Source organism: Manis javanica, chromosome 4 (assembly GCF_040802235.1).
Source record: "Manis javanica isolate MJ-LG chromosome 4, MJ_LKY, whole genome shotgun sequence".
In the NCBI taxonomy this organism is placed as follows: Eukaryota; Metazoa; Chordata; class Mammalia; order Pholidota; family Manidae; genus Manis; species Manis javanica.
This window is the reverse complement of record NC_133159.1, coordinates 162,601,626-162,628,154: the sequence shown is the minus strand read 5'-3', so window position 1 is coordinate 162,628,154 and position 26,529 is coordinate 162,601,626. Positions and strand designations below refer to the sequence as shown.

General features: G+C 35.3%; 1 protein-coding gene across 1 annotated transcript in view; it reads right to left on the bottom strand.

Moving 5' to 3' along the window:
- LOC140848630 (serine/threonine-protein kinase TAO1-like) overlaps positions 1–26,529 on the bottom strand; it is a 48,929-nt gene that overhangs the window by 19,393 nt on the left and 3,007 nt on the right. Inside the window, exons 3-12 of the mRNA XM_073232899.1 lie at positions 24,731–24,832; positions 23,418–23,463; positions 22,767–22,863; positions 21,137–21,250; positions 18,601–18,692; positions 13,738–13,831; positions 12,120–12,201; positions 9,536–9,700; positions 7,387–7,554; positions 3,681–3,878 (exon numbers count right to left, since the gene is read on the bottom strand). Coding sequence (XP_073089000.1) covers positions 3,681–3,878; positions 7,387–7,554; positions 9,536–9,700; positions 12,120–12,201; positions 13,738–13,831; positions 18,601–18,692; positions 21,137–21,250; positions 22,767–22,863; positions 23,418–23,463; positions 24,731–24,832 — 1,158 coding nt within the window. The remainder of the gene's footprint in view (positions 1–3,680; positions 3,879–7,386; positions 7,555–9,535; positions 9,701–12,119; positions 12,202–13,737; positions 13,832–18,600; positions 18,693–21,136; positions 21,251–22,766; positions 22,864–23,417; positions 23,464–24,730; positions 24,833–26,529) is intronic.

The following is a 26,529-nucleotide window of genomic DNA, read 5'->3' as shown; positions in this document are numbered from 1 at the left end:
ATCTGCTCCAAGAGTTTTATTTTAGGTAGATTTTTATTACCAATTCAGTTTTGCTGCAGGTAATTGATCTGTTCACATTTTCTGTTCCTTTCTGGGTCTGCCAAGGAAGGTTGTACTTTTCTTGAAAGTTGTTCATTCCTTCTGGGTTATCAAGTTTCTAAGCATAAAATTTTTCACCATATTCTCTAATAATTCTTTGTATTTCTGTAGTGCCCATAGTGATTTTTCCTTTCTCATTTCTAGACACTCTTTTTTTCTTGATAAGTCTGGCTAGGGGTTTTTCCATTCTGCTTATTTTCTCAAAGAACCAGCTCCTGCTTTCATTGATTCTATTGTTTTATTCTTCTCAATTTCATGTAAGCCTGCTCTAATCTTTATTATGTCCCTCTTCTACTGACTTTGGGCCTCATTTGTTCTACTTTTTCTAGTTTTGTTAATTGTGAGTTTAGACTGTTCATATCGGGTTTTTCTTCTTTCCTGAGGCAGGCCTCTATTGCAATATACTTCCCTCTTAGTACAGCCCTAGCTGCATCCCACAGATTTTGCATTGCTTGATCTGTTTTTATTTGGTCATTGATCCATTGATTATTTAGGAGCATGTTGTTAAGCCTCCATGGGTTTGTGGGTCTTTTCATTTTCTTTGAGTAATTTATTTCTAGTTTCATACCTTTGTGGCCTGAGAAGCTGGTTGGTTCAATTTCAATATTTTTGTATTTACTGACATTCTTTTTTGTAGTCTAGTATATAATCGATTCTTGAAAATGTTCCATGTGCACCTGAGAAGAATGTGTATCCTGTGGCTTTTGGGTGGAGCATTCTGTAGATATCTGTTAGGTCCATCTGTTCTAATGTGTTGTTCAGTACCTCTGTTTCCTTACTTATTTTCGGTCTGGTTGATCTGTACTTTGGAGTGAGTGGTGTGTTGAATTCTCCTAAAATGAATGCATTGCATTCTATTTCCTCTTTTAATACTGTTAGTATCTGTTTCACATATGTAGGTATTCCTGTGTTGGGTGCATAGATACTTATAATGGTTATATCCTCTTGTTGGACTGATCCCTTTATCATTATGTAATGTCCTTCTTTGTCTCTTGTGGCTTTCTTTGTTTTGAAGTCTACTTTGTCTGATACAAGTACTGTAACTCCTGCTTTTTTCTCCCTATTGTTTTCATGAAATATCTTTTTCCATCCCTTCACTTTTAGTCTGTGTATGTCTTCGGGGTTGAGGTGAGTCTCTTTTAGGTGGCATATAGATGGGACTTGCTTTTTTATCCATCATATTGACTCTGTGTCTTTTGATTGGTGCATTCAGTCCATTTACATTTAGGGTGATTATCAAATAGGTATGTACTTATTGCCATTGCAGGCTTTAGACTCGTGGTTACCAACGCTTCAAGGAAAACTTCCTTACTATCTAAGAGTCTAGGCTCACTTAGTGTGCTATTACAAATACAATCTAAAGGTTCTTTTTTTTCCTCCTCCTTTTTCTTCCTCCTCCATTGTTTATATATTAAGTATCATATTCTGTACTCTTTGTCTATCCCTTAACCTACTTTGGGATAGTTGATTTAATTTTGCATTTGCTTAGTAATTAATTGTTCTGCTTTCTTTAATGTGGTTTTATTACCTCTGGTGACAGCTATTTAGCCTTAGGAACACTTCCGTCTATAGCAGTCCATCCAAGATACACTGCAGAGACAGTTTGTGGGAGGTAAATACTCTCAGCTTTTGCTTATCTGGAAATTGTTTGATACCCTCCTTCAATGTTAAATGATAATCTTGCCAGATAGAGTACTCTTGCTTCTGCTTCATTGCATTAAATATATCATGCCACTCCCTTCTGACCTGTAAGGTTTCTGCTGAGAAGTCTGATGACAGCCTGATGGGTTTTCCTCTGTATGTGATCTTTTCTCTCTCTCTGGCTTCTTTTAATACTCTGTCCTTACCCTTGATCTTTGCCATTTTAATTATTATATGTTTTGGTGTTGTCTATCTTGGCTCCCTTGTGTTGAGAGATCTGTGCACCTCCATGGCCTGAGAGACTATCTCCTTCCCCAGATTGGGGAAGTTTTCAGCAATTACCTCCTCAAAGACACTTTCCCTTTTCCTCTCTCTTCTTCTTCTGATACCCCTATAACACGAATATTGTTCTGGTTGGATTGGTCACACAGTTCTCTCAATATTCTTTCACTCCTAGAGATCTTTTTTTCTGTGCCTCAGCTTCTTTGCATTCCTCTTCTTCAATTTTTTTCATTTATCGTCTCCTCGACCATATCTAATCTGCTTTTAAATCCCCACATTGTATTCCATAATGAATGGATCTCTGTTCTGGATTTGTTCCTGCATTCTTGAGTATTTTTCTGTACCTGCATGGATGTGTTTATGATTTTTTTAATCTCTTTTAGGAAGATTGATGAGTTCATTTTCACTTGACCTCTTTTCTGGTGTTCTGGGGATTTTGGTTTCAACCAGGTTCCTTCGACATTTCATATTTGTATGTGGCACCATCTAGGACCCTGAAGGTGCACTCCCTGCAATTACTTAGCCCATGGAGCCATGTCAGGGGTCTCAGAGGAGCGGCGCTCGTGACTGGGGGTTGGGAAGAGCTGTTTCCTGCTTCCCAGATACTGTATGTCTCTACACAGCCAGACTAGTCAACCAAACACACAGGTGTAACCCTCTATGCTTTGCATTTGTAACTGCTGTAGGCAGGACCTCCCTCGGGCTGGACTGATGCCAGGGCAGGGGCAGATGGTTTGTAAGCCAGTGCCAGCTTGCCAGAAGGTGCAGCAGGCTGCATATCATGGTGGAAGGCCTCGGAGCTGTATAGCCAGCCAGGGGGATGGAGTGCCTGAAGTTCCTGAAAAGTTCCCAACCTGCTGGGCAGAGTGCACCTGAACAGTTTTGTCTACCTGTCCTTTTTCTTGAGCAGCAAGCCCTGTGCAATATTTGCCCATTTAGTAGCCCTCTCACTGTTAGGAAGTCTCTCATACTGCCTGCCTTTCTTTTCTCCCAGAGCAGCTGGATGTGAATCCCTGTTTTCCACAACAGCTGGAATCTCAGTCTGTCCAAGCATTCTTCCTGTCTTAGCTTTCCAACCCCACTGATCTCCAGAGCACCATGTAATATAGGTTCTTGCTCCCACAGCAGATCTCCAGGGCTGGGTGTTCAGCAGTCCTAGGCCTCCACCCTGTCTCCACTCCATTTCTCTTCCTTCTGCCAGTGAGCTGGGGTGGGAGAAGAGCATGGGCCCCCCAGATCATGGCTTTGGTATGTTACGTTTTTTGAGGTCTGTTCTTTTCTCCAGGTGTAAGAAGTCTGGTGCTGCCTTCTTTCCTGTTGATCTTTTAGGGTTAGTTGTATTAACAATATTTTCATATTATATGTGGTTTTGGGAGGAGGCCTCTGTCTCACCTCTCACGTCGTCATCTTTAATCTGATCTACCTGACTTTAATCACTGTTACATGATAAAACTATCAAGTTATCAGGACATAATTCCGTATCTACTGGTTCCCGACCCAGCACTTGATATTTAACCTATTATGTACATATTTTTCCCTTTCCCCATTTGATTTGCTTGGTTCTGGGGAACAGATACCCTAACATCAAAATGCCATCTTGGTTAATTTTGAAATAGCCACAAGTTAGAATAGATACATTAGTAATACTGGTCAACTACCTCTTTTTCCACAGCAGCCTGATGTTTCTTGATCAGTTTCTTCATTTTTGCAGCAAAGTTGTTACGCTGCATTTCAAGATCTTTCTCTAACCTGAGATGATGCTTATCCATCTCAGCCTTCAGCTTATCTTTCAGAGACATCAGCTGTTTCTGATGCTCAAGTTTTCTGAGCTCATGTTCTTCCATTTCCCTTGTAACCTACAACAATGGAGAGGAAAGAATGAAATAAAGCAAAACCTTTTTCTTTCAAAACCATCTTAGACCAGTCTACTATCAACTAAGTAGGTAATTCATGTAGGAGATCCCAGTCAACAGCTTCTAATAAAATTTCATCTGAAAAAGCAGACAAGCTAGCTGGTTCTAAAATTAAAATGGGAATGTAAAGCACCCAGAATAGCCAAAATTTTGAGGGGATATGAAAAGTTGGTAGATTTAAATTCAGTAATCAAAACAGTGCAGTATTGGTATGAGGACAGGCTGAATAGAGCAAAGGAACACACTGAAATCTGGAAACAGACCCACATATATTCAGCCAATTGATTTACTACCAAAAAGTCAAGTTAATTCAAAGAGGAAAGGAAAGTGTTTTTAACAAATCCTGCTGTAACACCTGGTTCTCTGTATTCTAAATAAATAAATGCTTAATCATGCTATACACAGAAATTAACTTGACAAGAGTCACTTGACATAAACCTAAAATCCAGAATCAGAGAGCAGGAGAAAACACAGAATATTATCATGACCTTGGGGTCAGCAAATGTTTCTTGGGTAGGACACAAAAAACACTGATTATAATGAAAAAAATGTACAAACTGGATTCTCAAACAGAGGCAAAATTCAGATAATGTAAGATTAACCATTTAAAGTGAACAATTCAGTAGCATTTAGTATATTCATGATGTTCTGCAACCACTGCCCCATTGTAAAGAAAAAAATGTACAAACTGGATTCTCAGAGACAAAATTTATATAATGTAGGATTAATCATTTAAAGTAAACAATTCAATAGTATTTAGTATATTCATGATGTTCTGCAAGACTGCCCGTATCTAGTTACAAAACATATATAATACTTCAGAAGAAAACCCTGTATGTTTTAAGCAGTTGCTCCCCCATCTCCCCTTCTGGTAACCACCAATCTATTTTCTGTCTATGGATTTATCTATTTTGGATGTTTCATATAATATGTGACCTGCTGTATCTGGCTTCTTTCACCTAGCATGTTTCCAAGGTTCATCCATATTGTACAGGATGCAACAGTACTTCGTTTCTTTTTATAGTGAATAATATTCCACTGTATGCCCATACCCTCATTTGTTTATCCATTTATTTGTTGCTGGACCTGTGTGTTGTTTCCACCTTTTGGCTATTGTGAATACTGCTCTTGTGAACATTTGTCTATATGCATTTGTTTAAGTACCTGCTTTCAATTGTTTTGGGTATATATCTAGGAGTAGAATTGCTGAGTCATGGGGAAATGCTATGTTAAACTTTTTGAGAAATCATCAACTGTTTACCACAGCAGCTGACATTTTACATTCTTACCAGCAATATATAGCAGGAGTTCCAATTTCTCCACGTGCTCTCTAGTTGTTATTTTCCATCTTTGTTTTTGTTTTTCTCTCTTAATAGCTAACCACCTAACAAAACAGCAGCAGACTCACACAGTCCAAGAAGGGACTAGCAGTTACCAAAGGGAAAGGGGTGGGAAGGGTGGGTGGGAAGGGAGGGAGAAAAGGATTAAGGGCCATTATGATTAGTACACATAGTGTAGATGGGGGAGATGGGGAAGGCAGTAATAGCACAGAGAAGACAAGCAGTGATTCTATAGCATCTTATTACGTTGATGGACAGTGACTTCAATGGGGTGTTAGGTGGGAACTCAATAATATGGGTGAATGTAGTAACCAGTGTTGCTCATGTGAAACCTTCATATGATTGTATATCAATGATACCTTAACAACAACAACAAAATAGCTGGCCATCCTCGTGGCTGTAAGGTGGTACTCATTATAGTTTTAATTTGCGTTTCTCTAATGACTAATTATATTGAGTATATTTTCATGTGCTGTTGGCCATTTGTATACATTCTTTGGATAAATGTCTTTTCAAGTCTTTAACACATTTTTAAAAATTGAGGTATAGTTTATATATTAATTTGAATAGTTTTTTGGTGGAGTCTTTAGGGCTTTTTTTATGTAGTATCGGGTCATCTGCAAACAATGACTGTTTCACTTCTTCCTCACCAGAGTGGGTGCCTTTTATATTTGTCTTGCCTGATAATGTAGCTAGGACTTCCAATACTCTGTTGAATAAAAGTGTTGTGAGTAGGCATCCTTGTCTTATTCCTGATTTTAGAGGAAAAGTTTTTAGCTTTTTCATGGCCTTTACTCATTTTTAATGGGTTGTTTGAATTGGATTTTAAAACTAAAAATTTTAATTTATCACAGATGGAGAAAAAATATTTGCAGGACATATTGGAGAAAAAATACCTGTATGTTTCTTATGAAAGTCAAACATACATATGCCCTATGACTCAGCCATTTTATCCTATGTATTTGTCACAGAAATTAAAACATCATGTTCAAAGACATGTACATGTTTGTAGCATCTTACTATGCTGATGGACAGTGACTGTACTGGGGTATGTGGTGGGGACTTGGTAATAGGGGGAGTCTAGTAACTGTAGTGTTGCTCATGTGATTGTACATTAATGACACCAAGATAATAAAATAAATAAATAAATAAAAGTATTTATTTCATCTTCCACTTGCCCCTCAGCAACCTCTAATCTACTTTCTGTGAATTCGCCTATTTTAGATATTTCGTATAAGTGGAATTCTAATAATATTTTTCCTTTTGTGTCTGGCTTATATCACTTAGCATTTTTTCAAGGTTGGCTCACATTGTAGCATATATCCGAACGCCGTTCCTTTTCACAGCTGAATAATATTCCATTGTAGATATATATATATATATATATATATATATATATATATATATATATATATATATATATACACACACACACACACTATGGTTTATCCATTCATGTGTTAATGAACACTTGGGTTGTTTCCATCTTTTAGCTATTGTGCCTAGTAACTTTTGGTAATACTGAAAGTAGTGAAGTTAAAAAGGAAGCATTCCTATCAATTGTGAAAATGAGTTACCTGACCTTCCAATGTTTTCAAGAAAATTTAAAATCTTACACATGAAAGTGTAGCAAACATCCACATTTCCTAAACTGAGAAGTTGTAATTTCTACAATTACACCCAGTTTTATTTTAAAAATGTAAACATTATGGAAAACACAAAAATCACTTTCCATTATCACCCACCTTAAACCTTTCTCCACGTCCCAAAGGCAACCATTATCATTAATATCATGTTGAATAGTTACTATTTTTACATACCTTCGTTTTCATCTAAGTAACTTCAATTAATACATTATATGGTATTTATTGATTTAATTATTCTAAGATTTAAAAAATATTCTTTTTGCATTCTCAAAACATGTTTACTAAATGCAGACATTAAACTGGGAATTAAAAAGCCTTTTGCCATTTTAAAATAAGTTGCCTAAAATTATGTTCCAAACTTCTGATACATCAAAGGAAAAAAAAACCCCAAACTCTTAAACTAACCAGACTAGGAAAATTAGTTACCAAAGTTGAATTTTTTTTCACTGAAATCCAAATACTTACAGATTCCGGATGGATGGCAGAATTATTAGACATGACTGTGTGGATTCCCTCCGTCACGTGTAGCTCACTCTTGTAGCTTTGACTCCTGGTCTTGTTGGACACACGGGGAACAGACTGATGATTTCCAATATTCACTGCTCCTGTCTGTCCAACACTATGATCTTGGTCCTGAGGGAAAAGAGTATTAGATTCAAATATCTTTATCTCCTGAATTCTTGATTATTAGCATCCAGCACACCGCTTGGCACACACAGTCTTCAGAATGTTAGTGGTCTGTTTTGAGAAATTCCTTGTATTTGCCAAGACCAGAAAGTTTATCAGTTGTTAGTTGACAGATTAAAAAAATGACCGACAGTAAATACCAAAAAGCCCAACCAACTATGTGAAAAAGTTAATCAATTCAGAGTTATTTCCAAAGGGTAGTCTTTTCTCTAAAATTTTTGACATTATTTTGAAATCCATTTCTACTACACATCTCATGGGGTATACACAGAGATGCTGCTCATTTCTCAACGATTCCAATGGTGAAAACAAACCCCAACCGTTTTTTTTAATCCTATAAACATCCCTTTTAGTTATTTTTTATTGAAGCCTTTTATATTTCTTTTCTTCTCAGAATATAGTCTTTAGCCTAAACTTCTTCCACTAAGTAATTTAATATTAATTCCTACCTATTTTTATGTAAAATTAAAAATTGTATATATATTTAATCATAATTAGAAGACTGTTCTTCCCAAGAAACCCGGCAAACTTTGGTATCTGGGCACCAATATTACAGTCTTACCATACCGAAACTCTGTCAGATATGCAGAATAATAAATACAGACCCATGGTATATGGAGAATCTTTTCTTACATCCACAGCCTTAAACTGGGCACCAATATTACAGTCTTACCATACCAAAACTCTGTCAGATATGCAGAATAATAAATACAGACCCATAGTATATGGAGGATCTTTTTTTACATCCACAGCCTTAAAAAGTTGCTGTTATTCTAATGTTTAATGACATTAGAATTTTGTTAATTTCACTTTACTAAAGTAATTCATATACCTAAAATAGGCCCAATTTTCTAGTGACTAGTGTTAGAACTAAAAAACAATATCAAAAATACCAAAACTGTATGTAAGAAAGTCTTCTATTTTATAGTTCATTAATTTTGTAGTGTTATTAAAAAGAAAAGTAACTACTACTCCTGTTTTCAGAATGCAGGGATCTTTCTCAATGGAAAGCAATAAAAAAGAATCAAAGCTTTGGCATTGAGACATGAGCAAAGAAGAAAACAGAAAATACTTAGACTAAAAAAGATAGCTCCACAAATCATGAGCTTTATATTTTCCTTTGAGGAAGTTCTGTAACATTTCTACTGCAAACTTGGAAACATGGTAACATGGAAACAACTTGGTCTCAAGAGTAATATATGAATCTGAACCCATATGCTTCTACAGTAAGTTAGTTAACCACTCTGAGCCTTACTTTACTCACCTATGAAATGAGTATTTTAGAACCATGTAGAGGAATGAATTCCTTTACACAACTGAAAAGAATGAAGTGTTCTTAGTAACAGAATAAGAATCCTTGGTAATTTTTTTTCCCCCAGGATAAATTTAACTAAGTCACATGTTTATTTCATTCATTCATTCATTCATTCATTCGTTTATTTATAAAAAAGCAAGAAATTTCCAATTTAATAAACATTTATCAAACATTACACAAAAGGCACTGGGGGAGAGGTTTATACAATAAACAAGATAAGGAGAATGGTTGGTAATTCTAATGACTTGTCTGTGAGCACCGTCAACTTCCAAAACGCGTAATTTCAAATACTTCCAAAGCGTGTCCCATGCCATCAGACAATCAGGCAAAAAAGTGTTCAGTAGACCAGAATTTTGAGAGGGACTAGATTAAATAAAAGTTGAACAGGTTTCTCTAATAAAAGACTTCACACAGCTTTACTATGCTGATGTACACTACCGAGAGTTTGGTTTAAAGAATGCAAAACCTTTTTCTCCACCTGGGACCTCAGAGAATCACTGTGAAGACACAATCTGGAAACCACTGATATAAAAGATTCTTGGCAAGAAAAGTTCCACAAGGAAAGAAGCCAATAAAGAGACCCCAATACTTGAGCCGTTTCTAAGTTATTACCTTTCCTTCCTGTGCTTCTACTGCTGGCCCTTTATGTGCCTCCTGGGAAAGGACCTTCTTGTTTCGATTGTACAGATTGTCCAGCACTCTTTTTTTTTCTTCCTTTGCCCTTTGAAGGAGATCTATTAACACCGTTGTAGGGTGCTCCCGAAGCACAAAGGGGTCCTGGTTAAGAGTAGAAGGCAAAAGTCAGGTTGAGACCTATATATTTTTTCATTCAGAACAAATGAATCCCTTCTTGGACCCTAGAGTTACTATCCTAAATAATTATAGATAATGCATGTAATCTATGGTTATCTAATTCTGCTATGCTTTTTACTTCTTAGATTTATAAAATTTAATTTACATGTATACACTCTGTGCCTACATAACTTCCCCTGTACTTTTTATGAAAACTTTGAACATGACAGCTTTGTTGGCCAAATGAAAATGCAGAGTTGAAATAATCAGAGTCTAAGTAAACATTAAGAATTAAGTCCAATTAGAGCCCTAAGTAAACGCTTACAAATTCTTAGAACTGGTTTCATAGAGGAGACACTATCAGTTCTGAATTACATTAGATCTCAACAGGAATGTGTTTACTGATGGTGAATTACATAACATACTACTTGGGTATAATGGGCTCCTTTATGTTGCTTAAATGAAACTTCATAAAACACTAGCAGTTGATTAAAAGACGTTATGTATTAGTGATTTTTACCATTAATATTTAATAAAGCTTAACATTATCAAATACAGAAAAGTAGAAAGAACAATTCTACTATAAGATTATCATCATTACATTTGGTATTTTTTGGATATTTATGTCTTCTCAGAAATTTTTCGTGTATAGATTTTGTTTTGTAGTGAGCACACAGATTGCAGAAAGATGACTTGTGCGCTGGAGTTCATGAGATGATCTTGAATTCTTTTAAGACTTTTACCCCCTTTATTAGCTCAGATTTATTTCTTCTCTGAAGAGTTGTAACTATATATTATTCTCTTTTTGTTGCTGTAAGTATTATGTTATTTCAACTCATAATGCCTACAGACTATTTCCTCAAATGTTCATGCCAAAATTACATAACCATTATTCTAATTCTGGATAATTATTTTCAATTTTTCATTGAGATAAATAGCTTCATACAGTAAGTCACTTTTTTCCATTTTATTCTTTTTCCTTATGACAGACTGCAACAGAAATGTGATCAGGCCGAAGGGAAGGATGCACTTGACAGATTCTTCCTATCACTTTCAATAATGGCAATATACAAAATGGACCAGGTAAATGAATGCATATGCAGGTTTGGCATCACCCAAGGTCAAGTATGCATTCCTGGTGGGCTGGGTTATTACCAAAAGAGCTTCTTTTGCCTCCATTAGGCAAATGTAAGAAGCCAGACACATTCTTCCTTTTCCTGAGCCTTAGCTTGGTATGTACCACTATTTATAATATTCGGTCATTTTTATCTGAAAATAATATATCTTGTAATTCTAAGTTATTTAATAGTTTTCTACAAATGGATCCTGCTTATTTTTCACTTACATAATTCATAGCTATACTAAACCTTTTGTTGCTATTGTGAATACCTAGTTTTTGGGCTTGAATTTGAGACTGTAAGTGTGCTTAGGGCCTAGAATTCCCTAAGTGTTACTGAAACTTTATACTGCTCTTCTACATACTGTAGTTGCAAATAACCCTACCTAATATGTACATGATCCTTGCAATATCCTTGCGTAGTGAACTGCGTGTTGGTGAAAATAAACTGAACTTCTTTGAGATTCTAAAACATGCATGCTGAAAGTCTAATTTTCTAGTGAAAAATCCACAAAATTCCTTAGGGTCACAAAAAGATAGTCAACTGCTACTCACGATTGCCTTATCTAGATGTTTTAAGAACTATATTAAATTGAACAATACTATTATTGCTATTCATAAAATGTGAACCTCTAAATGAAAACATTTTTGAGAACAGAAAGCATATACTAAGAATTTATTTAAATTAGGTTACCAAACCTATTGAAAAATGAATAGAATTCACATTACTTTTAAAATACTTTCATTGCTAAGTTAGAAAAACATATTTCTCAAAAGGAAACAAAAATGTGATATCCATTTTTAACAGTTCTTTTGAAATCTCTTTTCTCCCACAGTATTTATGTAAATGTATTACACATCATTTCTCTTCCTTTCATATTACTTTATATAGGACAGATGGGTATATAAAGTATGGTAGATACGAAAATTAAATCCAAAGTTAAACTATGCTTTGCCACCTCTGAAATGACATTGTTCCACATGAGTTAAAATTTGTAGCTGTAACTCATGAATATATTCCTGCACATATAAAAATTAAGTCATTTAGTACTACTATATTGAATATTTAACTATATATTCTATTCAGATATGGTAAAAGCAGTTAATTTTGAAAAACAAATGAAAAAACTTAGCAACTAAGAAAATTTCCAAGAAAGAATGGTATTATGAAATTAGTATTTTAGCATAACCCAGTACAGCGTACTTAATACTGATTCGGAATCAAAGAAGAATAAAACACATTCTTTCAAATAATTTCTTAGGTGTACAAAACAGAGTATAACTGACCTTTAAAAGTTTCTTTGATGTAGGGCGATCTTTAGGGTTTTTCTGGAGGCAAGACTCCACAAAGTTGCGAAAAGAACTGGACCTATTGTAAAGGAAAGTATTAAGTGAACATATTGCTATTTCCTTTAAAAACACATCCACAAATCAAGGCATGTCCCTATGGGTGGGAGGGAGAATAGAAATCATAAAAAAAAGCAGACACAATACACTATATATTTCATCATGTACGTCTATAAAAAGCTATGCAAAGCAACTAATGAATCTTTACCATTTTCCAAAGATAGATGTGCACACATTATTTTAAAATCCTGCTCTCACATACTTAAATATCACAACTCATTCTACGTTGCGGTAAATTAGGGAAGTCAATCATTTTCCTTTTTGCATTCAAATCTAAGATAATATTCTTCTTAGTATTTTTTTTTCTTTTCTCTAGCCACGTCTCTTTCTTGCTTGACCCTTGGATCATCTTCCATATAGCATGTTTCAGAATATCACGCTATTTGTTTTGGAAAGAACATTTTTTATACCTAAGTATTTAGTGCCCTTGAGCAAATGGACAAAAGTTCCAGAAAACAGTAAAATTTTTTTAAAATTAGAATTCTGTAACCTACTATTATATAGTGTTACTGGTGAGAGTTCAGTAAGGCAGAAAGTAAAAAATGTTCCACCAATGTTTGTCATCAATATTCAAATAAGATTTAATTCTTTTATACAAGAATTCTTTTTTGAATCCCTAAAGTATCAACCAGTGTAAAGACAGCCTGTGTTTAGTGTATTTATTATTCAGATGTACCATAATAAACTGTGCCAAGATTTCTTCGAAACACCTCTACAGAAGCAGCAAAGACCTGTGAACTTGCCTTAATAATGTAATGATAAAAAATAAATTATTGCTAATTTATGCATCTTGTGAATTTTAAAGTATTTGTTAAGTACAGTAGATAGTCTTCTCGAATTTTTCAAATGCTAGACACACCTGAAGACTTTCCCATTAAAATTTTCTATCACTGATAAAAATCCTTTCCTAAAATTGTCCATCTGTTCTCAATAAACTTCTTTACATGAATAACAGTATTATCAAAGAAGCACTAGGAGATGCAACATCAAAGCACATTCTGAATAATAAATAATAACAATTAGAATCATCCAAAAATTATGAATTATCTGGTAATTCTGATAAATTATCAAATCATTTTTACCTATGTTTTATACCATGTCAATTATAAACCATTCCCCAATTAGATATCTATACAGGTTGTGGCAATCTATATATTGCAGTTTTAAAATATGAATGTTTAAATCATGCTATTTATTATATAATCAGGGTTCTATGTGTCGCTAAGGTACAAAAAGTATATTACTTTTTATACAAAAGCCATACTTTTTGCTCCCATGTAGCATCACCTATCTTTCATTTCTGAACTGAGTTATATATATGCTATGAAAAGTAGAGATAATAAAGGATAAACATGATGCAAGGATAAAATAAAGCTATTTTAATATTTCTTCAGGTTATATACACTTCACCTCATTGAAATGAAATCATTTTGACAACATTATGAAAAAGTATTTAAATTTTACCATGTTGAACAATATATCTCTCAGCCATACTCACCATTCATTAGACTGCAGTGTAGGGGGGTTATTTCTGGTAATGAGATATAAGGCACGCCTTGCATTCATATGATACAAAGGAGGCTCTCTTTCCGCTATAAAAGAAAGGAAACTTCCTGTTAAATATGTGCCTGTTATATAGGAGCATGGATGCACTGTTAGTTTTTTTTTTTAAAAATAAACCCCAACTTAGGAAAAAAGTTGCAAGTAGAGTTCAGAGAACTTAGTTAAGTGAGTCAATAGAGAGGAAATTGCAGCCCTGATGCACAACATCTCTAAATAGTGTATTTTTCCAATAAACAAGAACATTCTAAGAGAACCTAATACAGTCATTAAATCAGACCATTAATATGAATGAATACATGACTATTATCTAATCTTCAAGCTCCATTGTAGTTTCTATCAAATGTCCCAATAATGTCCTTTGTAGCAAAAATGACCTTCAATCATCTGCATCCTTAAAGGAAATTGTCCATTTTTTCTAAGTTTTAAACCTACATAAAATTGTTCATAAAATATCTCTAAAATCCTTCTAATATGTGTAAAATCTGGAGTCATGTCCCCTGTCATTCCTGATATTGGTTGTTTGTGTCTTCTTTCTGTTTGATCTAGCCAGAGGTTTATTAATTTCATTAATTTCCCCAAAGAACTAATTTGTGACCTCATTGATTTTCTCTATTGTTTTCATTTTCTATTTAATTGATTTCTGGTTTGATCTTTTCTGGGTCTCTTTGTTCTGTTTACTGTGGATTGAATTTGCCCTTCTTTTTCTAGTCTTAAGGTGACAGTTGAAGTCATGACCTTGACAATTCACAAGTATACAATTTTGACTCTCGAATATCCCTCAGTTTGGCTTTGTGCTGTTATTAAATTTAGTTTACACATCTCTGGCAGGAATGTCACAGAAGCAAGTGTCACGCTTTTCTCAGTGTATTCTATGATGATCCTATAGAACAGGCCCGTGGTTTCAGATCGTCTTGTCATTGATGGCGTTCACTTTGATCACTAAAGGCCATTCCACAAGGTTTCATGGTGAAGTTTCACTTTTTTCCTTTGCAATTATTAAGTATTTGTGAAAAGGTACTTGAGTCTATATAAATATTCTGTTTTGCATAAAGATCATTTTATTCTCTTATTGTATAGATTTAGATTCTTCATTTAATAATTTATGACTTGCTACTATCATTTATTTTGATGTTGAAATGGTTTCATTTTTGAGCAGTTGAGAATCTTCTGAAGCCGACGTCTGCCTTTCCGGCACGGCTCCAGCATTCCCTGCTCAGCTCCTTGCTCTCTGGTCCACTAAGATGTTCCAGGATCATCTTATGCTTTCCCTACTGCAGACACGGCTCCAAGGAGCCGTGGCAGGCAGTGTGCTCACTGCTACTGCCCGTGTCACTTCTCTTAGATCCTGTCAGTGGATAAAGGAAGGGAACACACACGTCCCTCATATATTTGTATTCATACTTGCACATTAAATATCTTTAGTTGTTTACTGAAAACAACTGAGTTCACTACAATATCTCATATCCAATGCTATGGTACTATTTATTCGAGCCTTCTCTTCCCGTTATTTGTAGCACCCTTCTCTGACAGTAGGAAACCTCACTCTCATTATCCTTAATATATTTGATGACTCGCCCCTGTACATAGCCAGTCTCCCATCTAGGCCACCACCCTTTCCCCTTTTCCCCATCAAGTTTTCAAACGCCATTCCAAGCCTGTCTACAGTGTGAATGTCCACTTCATCCACTCAGGTTCTGACACCCCATCCAAACTGGATCACTTTCTGCAGTGAGGCCCCCCTCATCAGCCCTCAGGAGGGAAGCCCCCTTCCTTTCAATCAGGCACTGCCACTGTGTCAGGTGACCCACCCCCAAATATGGACGTGCTCCTTGGCCTCTGACACCCCATGCTGGGCTACTTCCAGGTCTGAATGCTTTGGTTACCCCACCAGGACTCTGAATCCCCAAACTTGACTGCCGCCCTCCCTGCACAGGTTCTGCTTCCACATACAAGGCATTCTGTCTGTGGGAACTCCCTCCTCTCCTCACAGGACTCTGACACACCACGCCGGGCTACCATGGCTCAGCAGGTGACATGGACACCTACTTTATACTGTCCTCCCAACAGCTTTAAGAATGAGTAGTTTGATCCAGGAAGGAGAAGGGATTACTGAAGAAATTCTTAATGAATAAAATAACTTGTTTCTACTGTGATTTATTAAAGTATTCAAAATTTCTAAGTGGTGTACCATCAATATATCAAACCAGAGTATGATTTTTGATCTGTCATTTACTATAAAGCTGAACATCTCTATTTAGTCAAAGAACACTGAACTTAGCTAAAAACCGTAGAGATTTACTAAATCTAGACTGCAGTAGCCTTCAGTGGATTCAAGGGATATTTTCCATTTCAAATACTTTTTTAATTGAAGTATCAATAATAGTCAATCTTATGTTGGTTTCAAGTATACAACACAGTGGTTCTACAGTCACCCATATTAAATCCTCACCCCCGCTACTGCAGTTACTGTCAACATAGGAAAATGTTACAGAGGCAGTGCTTATATTTTCCATGCTATTCTACTATCCTGGTGACCAGCTTATGACTGAAAATTTTTGTGCCCTTTTATTGCCCTCACCCTCAACTACTCACTCCAATCCCTCCCTCACAGTAACCACCAGTCACTACTCAGTGTCTATAAGTCTACTGCGATGGTGTTCCTTTTGTTTTGTGTTTAGATTCCACAAATAAGTGAAATCATATGGTATTTTGTCTCTGCCTGGCTTATTTCACTTAGCATAATACCCTCTAGGTTGATCCATGTCGTTGCAAATGGCAGGATTTCTTTTCTTCTTATGGCTGAATAATATTCCATTGTGTATATGTACCACCTCTTCTTTATCCACTTATCTACTGATGGACAGTTAGGCTGTTTCTATAACTTGGCTACTGTAATGCAACAATAAACAGAGCGGTGCATCCATCTTTTTGAATCAGGGATTTTCTTTTCTTCAGGTAAATTTCTGGAATTGGAATTACTGGGTCATATGGCATTTCTATTTTTAGTTTTTTTAGTAACCTTTCCACAGTGGCTGGTCCAATTTACATTCCCAACAAGAGGGTAGAAAGGTTCCCCTTTCTCCACATCCTTGCCAACACTTGTTTTTTCTTTTCTCTTGGACAGAGGCCATTCTAACCGGTCTGAGGTGATATACTATTGTCGTCTTAAGTTGCATTTCCCTGGTGATTAGTGATGTGGAGCATCTTTTCATTGTTGGCCTTCTGTATTTCAGCTTTGGGAAAATGTCTGTTCTGGTCTCTGCCCATATTTTAGTCGGGTTTTTTTTTTTTTTTTTTTTTTGGTGTTTAGTAGTATGAGTTCTTTATATATTTTGGATGTTAACCCTTAATAGGAAAAATCATTTACAAGTGTACTCTCCCACACTGTAGGTTACATTTTTGTTCTGTTGATGGTATCCTTTGCTGTACAGGAGCATTTTGGTTTCGTATATACTCCCACTTGGTCATTTGTTACTTTGTTTCCATTTCCTGAGCAGTTGTGTACAGGAAAAAACTGCTCACACTTATGTTTGAGAGATCTTTGCCTATGTTTTCGTCTAAGAGTTTTATGGTTACATGTCTTACATCTAGATCTTAGATCTACTTTGAGTTTACTTTTGTGTGTAGAGAGTCATAGACAGTAATCTAGCTTCTCTCTCTTGCATGTAGCCATCCAGTTTTGCCAAGATCAGCTGTTGAAGAGTCTGTCCTTTCACCATTGTATACTTATGGCCTAAGGATGCAGCACTCCAGTTTGAAAAAGACAGATGCACCCCTATGTTTATCACTGCACTATTTACAATAGCCAAGATATGGAAGCAACCTAAATGTCCATCAGTAGATGAATGGATAAAGAAGATGTGGTACCTATACACAATGGAATATTACTGAGCCATAAGGAAAAAACAGATCCTACCATTTGCAACAACATGGATGGAGCTAGAGGGTATTATGCTTAGTGAAATCAGCCAGGCGGAGAAAGACAAGGACCAAATGATTTCACTCACATGTGGAGTATAAGAACAAAGGAAAACTGAAGGAACAAAATAGCAGCAGAATCACAGAACCCAAGAATGGACTAACAGTTACCAAAGGGAAAGGGACTGGGGAGGATGGGTGGGAAGGGAGGGATAAGGGCGGGGAAAAAGAAAGAGGGAATTACGATTAGCATGTATAGTGCAAGGGGGGCACGGGGAGGGCTGTGCAACACAGAGCAGACAAGTAGTGATTTTACAGCATCTTACTACGGTGATGGACAGTGACTGTGAAGGGGTATGTGGGGGGGACTTGGTGAAGGGGGAAGCCTAGTAAACATAATGTTCTTCATGTAATTGTAGATTAATGATACCAAAAAAAAATCAAACTGTACAATAAGGTATGCAGCCTGATAATCTAATCCTCATACCTAACACAAAGTATTAAGTAACCTAAGTAGCGGTAAGTAATTCATGAATGCTTTAGAGACCCTTCAAAGATGGTAAATATATAACCACAGACATATTCTAGGTGTTTAACAAATACTCATTAAATGTTAGACACAGATACCTCAAAATTAATACCACAGTATAAACTATTTTAGACCTAATTTAATACAGCAAATGTAATATGCCTAAATTAACATATATATATATATATATATATATATACACAAAATGCCAAATAACCAAAGTGACAACCTTGATAGATATATTGCTCCCCTTAAACACTGACATAAAAATAAAAATCTGTAATTTGGTACAGAAATTGAGATAAAACATTGATCAAAACTTACTACACAGTAATAAAGAGCAATGCTTACCTAGTTCAATGCATGTTATTCCAAGAGACCATATATCGACTTTGTTATCATATTGTTGTTCATTCCTCCCTAAAATTATTTCTGGGGCCATCCTAAAACATAAAATGTTACTTAAAGTTAAAAGAGAAAAGAAAAGTATACTGTTCTTTAAAAACGTAATGACCATCCACATGGAGAATCCCTGTGTGAATTCCAGATGATATATCTGGACATAAGAATTCTTATAACGGGAAATGCATTACAGGTTGTGAGGTAAATATTTACCATTGTGCACACAGTGTTAGACTTATTCTCACCATTTGTCATGATCAGGTACCAGCATCCTGGAGGAAAAACTCCCCAGAGCAGGGTTGTATTCTGCATCAGTTCAAGTTTGCAGATTGTAATATTGTATAGCATTTATGCCAGCAGTTCTCAAACATTTTGGTTTCAGCATCTTACTATAAAAGTCTAAATTTTGCTCGAAAGAGGGCATTTTATCACTGGCGCTTGTTTTCTTGAAGTAAACAAACTCACTACATTTAGCTGAGAAAATATCTACCACAATAAGCAACAATGAATATGCAGTTTGTCGGTCTTTTTCGCAAATAAGAGTAGTGTTCTGTGATAAAAGTGGCTAGGACAGCCACTCATAACTAAAGAAACCATACAATTATTAACTTTGGAGGCGTCTTGGTTATAAAATGAAACGCTAATTCGCATCTTCAGCTAGACTCTAATGTTCTCACTGGTGCTTCACCTTATCCTTCCTTTGTACTTGTTAAGCACAGACAAACATTTAGAACAGTTTCTGACTGCTTAATAACATTGTCACCAGGCGTATGTGTGTTCCTGTGTGTAAAAGTATGTAAATACATAGTGCTGTGTTCCTAATATACCATATACAAATTAATACATATGTAACTTTCAATTGCCGGTAATAGAGGGCTTCTAATGCGTTAAGATGTTGAAGTAAGCTTGGGGAGTCACTAAGTTCAACAAAGTTAAAAAAGTAGTTTTGTTTTTAATGCACAACTTTCTAGCTCCTTTCTAGTATCTAATATTGATCACTGATTTGTAAAGAGGGGGACCATTAAGAAGCATTATTTGTCCAAAGAACCCTTTTTTTATACAGGGGAAGAGGATTCTATCTAAACTAGGGTTCTACATAAGAAATTTTTGGTCATACAGAACAGTAGTCTTCAAACTTTTTATTTTCTTACTTCCAATGAATTTATTTTAAAAATGTATCCGCTTGTACATTTTTGAGTTGGTATCCAAATTTTATAAACTTAATAGTTGCAAAGGATATAATGCACACATATGTATATACATTATTTTGTATATGTGCTTTACAGATATTTACAACTTGGAGCTGAGGACTTCACTCATTCAATTCATTAAAAACACTGCTGTATAATAACCTAATTAGCAAACCCAGTCTGCACGGTCATATCAACCATTCAAATCAGAATTATTTTCTGTCAGGAAATGCCAAACTTCATTTTTCATTGTAAATAACATGTTAGTGTGTCCTCAGGACAATTGTCCCAGTTATAAATGAGATCATTTTTTATTCCCTAGAAAAGAAGATGGGAGGAAGGATAATTGGGGAAAAGAAAGAGCAAGGAGCCAAAGGAACTGAGGAGAGATGACTGTGAAGACAGAAGGCCCCGTGTCAAAACTTGGTGTCCTAGCTCTTCAATATTTCTGATGCTATATATTCTAGATGTTACGTGTTCTCAAGTTGTCCCTCTGGTGATGGTTTGAGGCTTTTAATTCTCAGAGCAATGCATCACTCTACTATTCAGGATGGGTGAGAAGCCTTTCTTTAACAAACTGGGAGTTGGGAGATTTGAAACATAGGTGGAAAAGAAGATGCAGTAGACCTGAGACACTTCTCAGCATGTACAGAGAGAGGACATCTATGGAAGTTGAAGATGTGGAAAATTATTCCCTTCAGACTTGCTGCCATTAATATGGAATTATTTATGAATAAAATTAGATGATGTCTAGAAGTTGCTTCAAATAACTGGAGGTGGGAGGGAGGGCAAGAAGATCAAGTACACAGGGCAGCCAGGCCCTGGGGTAGTGCTGTTAGGCCGAGCTGACCGCTGTGTGAGCCTTCGTTATATTTTTGTCTATTTCCCTGTATACTAGAAATTCTCCACAATAAAAAATGAAAACAAAAAGTTCCTGATCAGCTACCAGTCTTCAGGGACTCTTATTCAGAAGATACTGACACACAGTAAATATAAATCTAAAGAAAATTTCCACTTAGCATTTCTATCTTCTCCCTTCTTAAACAATTAAATTTTTTCACTCCTACCCCCAATACATGATGTAGATGATAACAGGAAAGAACCGTAGGGGGACAAATGATACAATAGGAGGTACAAGGGCAGCGCTCCAAATCTGTATCTGAAACTACAGTGCTTAGAGGAATATCTAAAGCAGCCCTGTATTTCCAAGAGAAACATAAAGCACCTGATAAAAGGACAAGCACACACTGCCTATTTCAATTATGAGGATCAATACCAGATAGGACTACGCTTACCAATGCGGCGTCCCCACAAAAGACTTGGCAGAAGAGGCCATGGAAGCAAATCCAAAGTCAGCAAGTTTCGCCTGGCCTCCTGGTGTCAGAAGGATATTTCCTCCTTTGACGTCTCTGGGTTTAAGGAACACAGAAAATTATTTGTCTTTCCTTTGTAAGATTCTACTGAAAATGATAAAGATCATATAAAAATGTATAAAAGAGGGAAGGAGAAATCAGAATCATTAAGGCCTTGGGTAATCTCTCAGTTGGGATAACGAGAGCTAAGATCCCAACTAAGAAATGAGATACACAGAATTCCTCTAAGTATATAGTAACAAGTTTCTAAAAGAGAAGATAAAATACCAGTAGAAAAAGAAGAAAAAAATTAGCTAATTAATAGTACATACTCGATATTTGAGTGCCTGTTTATTGGTACAAGTAATGGTTTAAAAAATTTAGCTGAACATTCTTATATGATTGTAAGATTTCTGAGTATACCCTTAACAATAAAATGGAGTAAGAAGAACCTGATGCCCCAAATTTGTTTTTTTTTAATTACTCATATCATTCCAAATTTTAGCATAGTTCTCCTACCTAAATATGAAATGAAAACTGAAACCCATGGGTAAGGTAATATCAATGATCCCAAATTTACTTTTAAGCTCTTTTCTAAATCAGCAACGTACATGTGAACTAAGAAAATTATAATGGGATTGCATGCCCAATGGGCACCATAACATTCAAAAAGAAAGAACTTTCTAAGCACTTGTCAATTCATACTATACAGAATTATAATGGATGTAATATTAAGTTAATCTATTTTCTTCCATTTGTTTTTATAGAAAATGGAAGGTTCTTTGAAGTTGAGAAGACCTTAGGTTCTGCTTCCAACTCTTTCATTCTCTTATTTACTATGCATGTGGATTTTTCTCTTGGACCTTACTATCCTCATCTAAAAAACTGATACCCATTAATTTGCACTGACTCTACTATATAAGTTTACTATGTATTGTCTGGTTCACATAGATAATTTAAAAAATGCTAGCTTCCTTCTAAAAACAGGCAAAACCAATACCAATGCTAAAAATGTAGTTTATGATGGTTTAATCTTTAAATTACTATCCGTTATCAAGGATTATCTCAAAAGTACAGAATGCTAGTAGCTTTCACTTGTCTGTCATGGAATCAATGGAACAAATCCGGCATTAGGAGTCACCAGGAGGACAAAAGATCTAGGTTAGTTCTAGTCTAATCTATCTTGCTTCATAGGCTTTGAGAAGTGAGTCACAAATTGGGGCATCAGTTTCTGCATCTGTAAAATGAAACAAGTAAGAATACATAATCCCTATCGTCTTTTCCACTTCACAAATTAAACTTTTCTATAATTAAATTTCTATCACAAATCTCTAAAGTGCACATACTTTGGAAAGCCCAGCAGCATGTGTAGAAAAAGATAAAAATTATTCTCAACCAAGAGATCAAATAAATTAGTATATTCATTTTAAGACACGGATAACCTAAAAAAATATGAGTTTGTAAAACTCCAGAATACTTTCATTTAGCTAAAACCAACAAAGCTTTCAGGATTAATAAATTCTAGGTCTGATAAATTTGCTTATTAATGTATGGTAATTTTTAAGGTACTTACCTATGGATCATGGCACGGGAATGTAAGTAGGCTAATCCCCGAAGAGCACCATGTATAATTGCTGCTATTTCCATTTCTTGTAATGGCTTTTGGTAAACTTGAAATAAGATTTTATTTGAAAATAATTATTCTATAGAACATTTCTATTTTAAAATATATATACACATATCTAATATATGGGCAAATTTAAAAAAGCAACATTTAGCAAGAAGGAATTTTTTGCTTTCCAAGATAATAAAACAAAGCAATTGAACTTAATAAGTGCACAGTTGTGCCTAGTTATTAGAGTTCACAGCCAATTTTCCTCTAAGTTAACATTTAACAATTATTTCACGATTATAAAAACAATGAAAGAGCTTTCCCTTTTTATATTCCTACATATCTTCATTCTGAACAGAAGGAACAAATTAAGTTTAATGATAAAGAATACAGAAAAATGCCTGTTAAATCACAATGAAAGAAAACTCATCTGTTATGCTAAAACGTAGTATTTAATGAGGACAGTGCATAGCACGCTGAGAGTCTAGAAAACACAAAGGTTTTTACTCTTCCTGGAAAGTTTTAATATTATTTAAAAAAATCTCTCAGTGAATGAATTCTCATTTTATTATACTAATACTTTTCTTTTCTCAATAAATGAAGGAGGCTTACCTTTCAGCAAACCTGAAGCAGATCCTAAACAATATTCCATTACAAGCTACAGGGGAAAAAAATGATAAAAAACATTAAAATACACTCTTAAAATAAAAAGATTCTATATGAGATAAAATAAATTCACCAAGGAGATCGAGAAGATAGTTTGAAGTGAAACAAACTCTAGTTATTAATTACCTTTAAATATAACTATACATTTTGGAACTTGTTAAATGCATACATGAAGTTAAGCCAATGCTACATTAATATTTTATAATGCCGACCTATAACTGCTTGTAGAAGATGTGTGTTTCATGTAATTACTAACTAAAGCTATAAAGGAATATACATATTCCATTCATATTAACCTATAGTAGCAATACTGGTATTGTTAGGAAGCAGAAAGTCGTCCTCTGGTTCTATATATACCAAGTTTGGGTTACCGTTTAAATCTTTCCTATAAAGCAAACACAGAGCACCTCGTATGTGCAGGTATGTTATATATATTAACTAATTTAATCCTCATAACCACCTCTGGAAGGAGACCCTATTATCATCCTTGTTTGACAGATGGAGAAACTTGGAAGACAGAGAGGCAGCCTGCGCTCTCTGCCACTGTTTGTGCTTCAACCACAGCCTCAAATTAGGAGTACCATCACCACCAAATTAAAGCAAACATTGCAAATCTAAATAAATCTAAGTTCTGTATACTAAAATGATAATCAGCTGTAGCTTATTAAAAATAAAAGGTCATTCCTGTTTAAAGAAAATTTAGCCTTTCTCTGAAAAGACATAATTACTGTGCCTATACCGTTGTAAGATTACTACCTTATCTTAGTTTCAACAATGGGGCAAAATTAATTTCCAGTTTCTGCAATAAAATGTCCCAATTTTCTACCTTTAGTATTATTCAGCCAAAGAATCACAATCAGTTCAGATTTCACCAGGATTCACCACCAATATTCCAACCAAGGTGCTTGTGGTTAAATAGCTTACAATACATTTATGTCAAAAATATATGCTGATTTTCATCCTTTGATAGGATTGTTCTCACACAAATGTTTGATAAAGCATTTGAAGAATGAAACCGCTAACACACATCAGAACATTCTCCCGTGCACGTAACGGTCAGCTGAATCTCTGTAGTCAACTGGCAAAAGTTCTATTCTCTCTCACTGCCTGAGAGTTTCAGGAAAAGCTGCTCCTTTCTCAGTGTGAACTGACATTTCAAGGTGTTTGTGCGTGGCTTTACACAACTATTTTGAGACATTTTCGAATTAATCATAAACCAAACCTACTAAAATTCCAGCAAGGGGAGAGCAGATACCCACCCATGCTCGGTGCTCACGTAAATAGCAGCCTTTGTATTCTACGATGTTGGGATGTTTCAATGTTCGGAGAAACCTGACTTCCTTAATAATACCCTGCCATCTCTGTGGGGAGAAAAAAAAGAATAAAGGAAAGAATTAGGAACAGTTGCCTTTCCTTAGAAAACTATATAAGTACAAAAGTAATTATTAGATTAAAAAGTTAACAAGAACATACAACTTTGCTTCATTTGTAATATTTAAATGTCAAACTCCTATATTTTAAAGAAATTACATTCATATAGTTTACAACTCAATAACATAAAATTCATTCCAGGTAGTACATATTTTCATTTTCATAAAATTTATTATCAATGAGTCTTATAAAAATTTTACAACCACACACCAAGCCTGTTGAAAGCTATATACTACATATAGTGGTTTTCCTTCAAAATTTCAACCTCCCCCTTCTTTTTTGCAGCTTTATTGTTGTATAATTTACATACCTTAAAGTTCAGCTGTTGTGGTTTTGGCTTATATTGTCTACCAAATGTTAAGTTTTTTCTGCTGTTTAAACTCAAATCAACTAATTACCTAAATTCCTAAGTGCTCATATTCTAAAATGCTAGCGAACACTTAGGTTATAACAGAGGGAAGTTCACAGAAAAACCAAGCAGCATGGAAACATTTTCCTACAGGATTTCACGAAGAGCCTTCCCACTGACGCCTACTAGTAAATAACAGATAAACCTTCAGCAATAAAAGCTACTCTATGACAACTTCAGAAACTTAGGCCATGTCCTAAATACAGTTACTTGTCAGAAGCAGTCAGGGAACTCTGAAAACACAGGTACTTGGGTCCACACCCAGAGACTCTGGAGGCTTAGGAGATGGGGGATGGGAACGTGGAATCTGTTTTTTGTTCTTGTTTCACTTTTTCCAGGCTTTACCGCTGACTTGTATCATACTTCTAAAGGTAGGGGAACTAGAATACAGAACTTTAAAAAATGTTTTGCACTAGAATTTAAGATCCTATATCTCCTATGTTATTTCATAAGCCCTCAAGAAAATATACCAAGATATTCACCGTGTAAAATGTGTAGGCTGTAAGATGCTAACTTCAGAAAGTGTCATAGGGGCTTTACATTTCAAAATTGAGTGCTCTGGGAGGCAAACTCTCAAAACAAAACCAAGCTAAAACCTGTATTCTTCAATGAAAAAAAAAACTTCCAGGAAGGATACACTATTAGATGAGAGAAGATGATGCCCTAGGTGAAACTTTTTGTTCTAGGCATGACTAATTAAACAGACTCCAACACAAGTCTGCTATGAAAGCTGGTTTTAAAGTTATACTGTAGAATGGCAAATAAAATTAAACTTGTAAAAAATGGAGGTTTTTTTAGGGGTTTTAGAAATTATTAGAGTTTTTTTAGGTATCGACATGATGAAACAGTGATCAACCGCAACAGTGTTATCATACCCATAAGTATGATTATCACAAAAAAACAATATTTACCACAAAACAGAGATTACAGAAATGTAGAAAGCCAAAACCTTTAAAAATTAAAGACTGATCTAGCATTTCTACCTCTGGGCATATACCTATGTGCATAGCAGCATTATTCACAACAACCAAGGGGTAGAAGCAACTTAGTGTCCATTAACAGATGGTAGATGGACAAACTGTGGTGTTTTTACACACACACACACACACAGGAATATTATTCAGCTTTTAAAAAGAAAGGTAATTCTGACACACTACAACATAGATGAACTTTCAGGAAACTATATTAAGTGAAACAAGCCAGTCACAAAAGGACAAA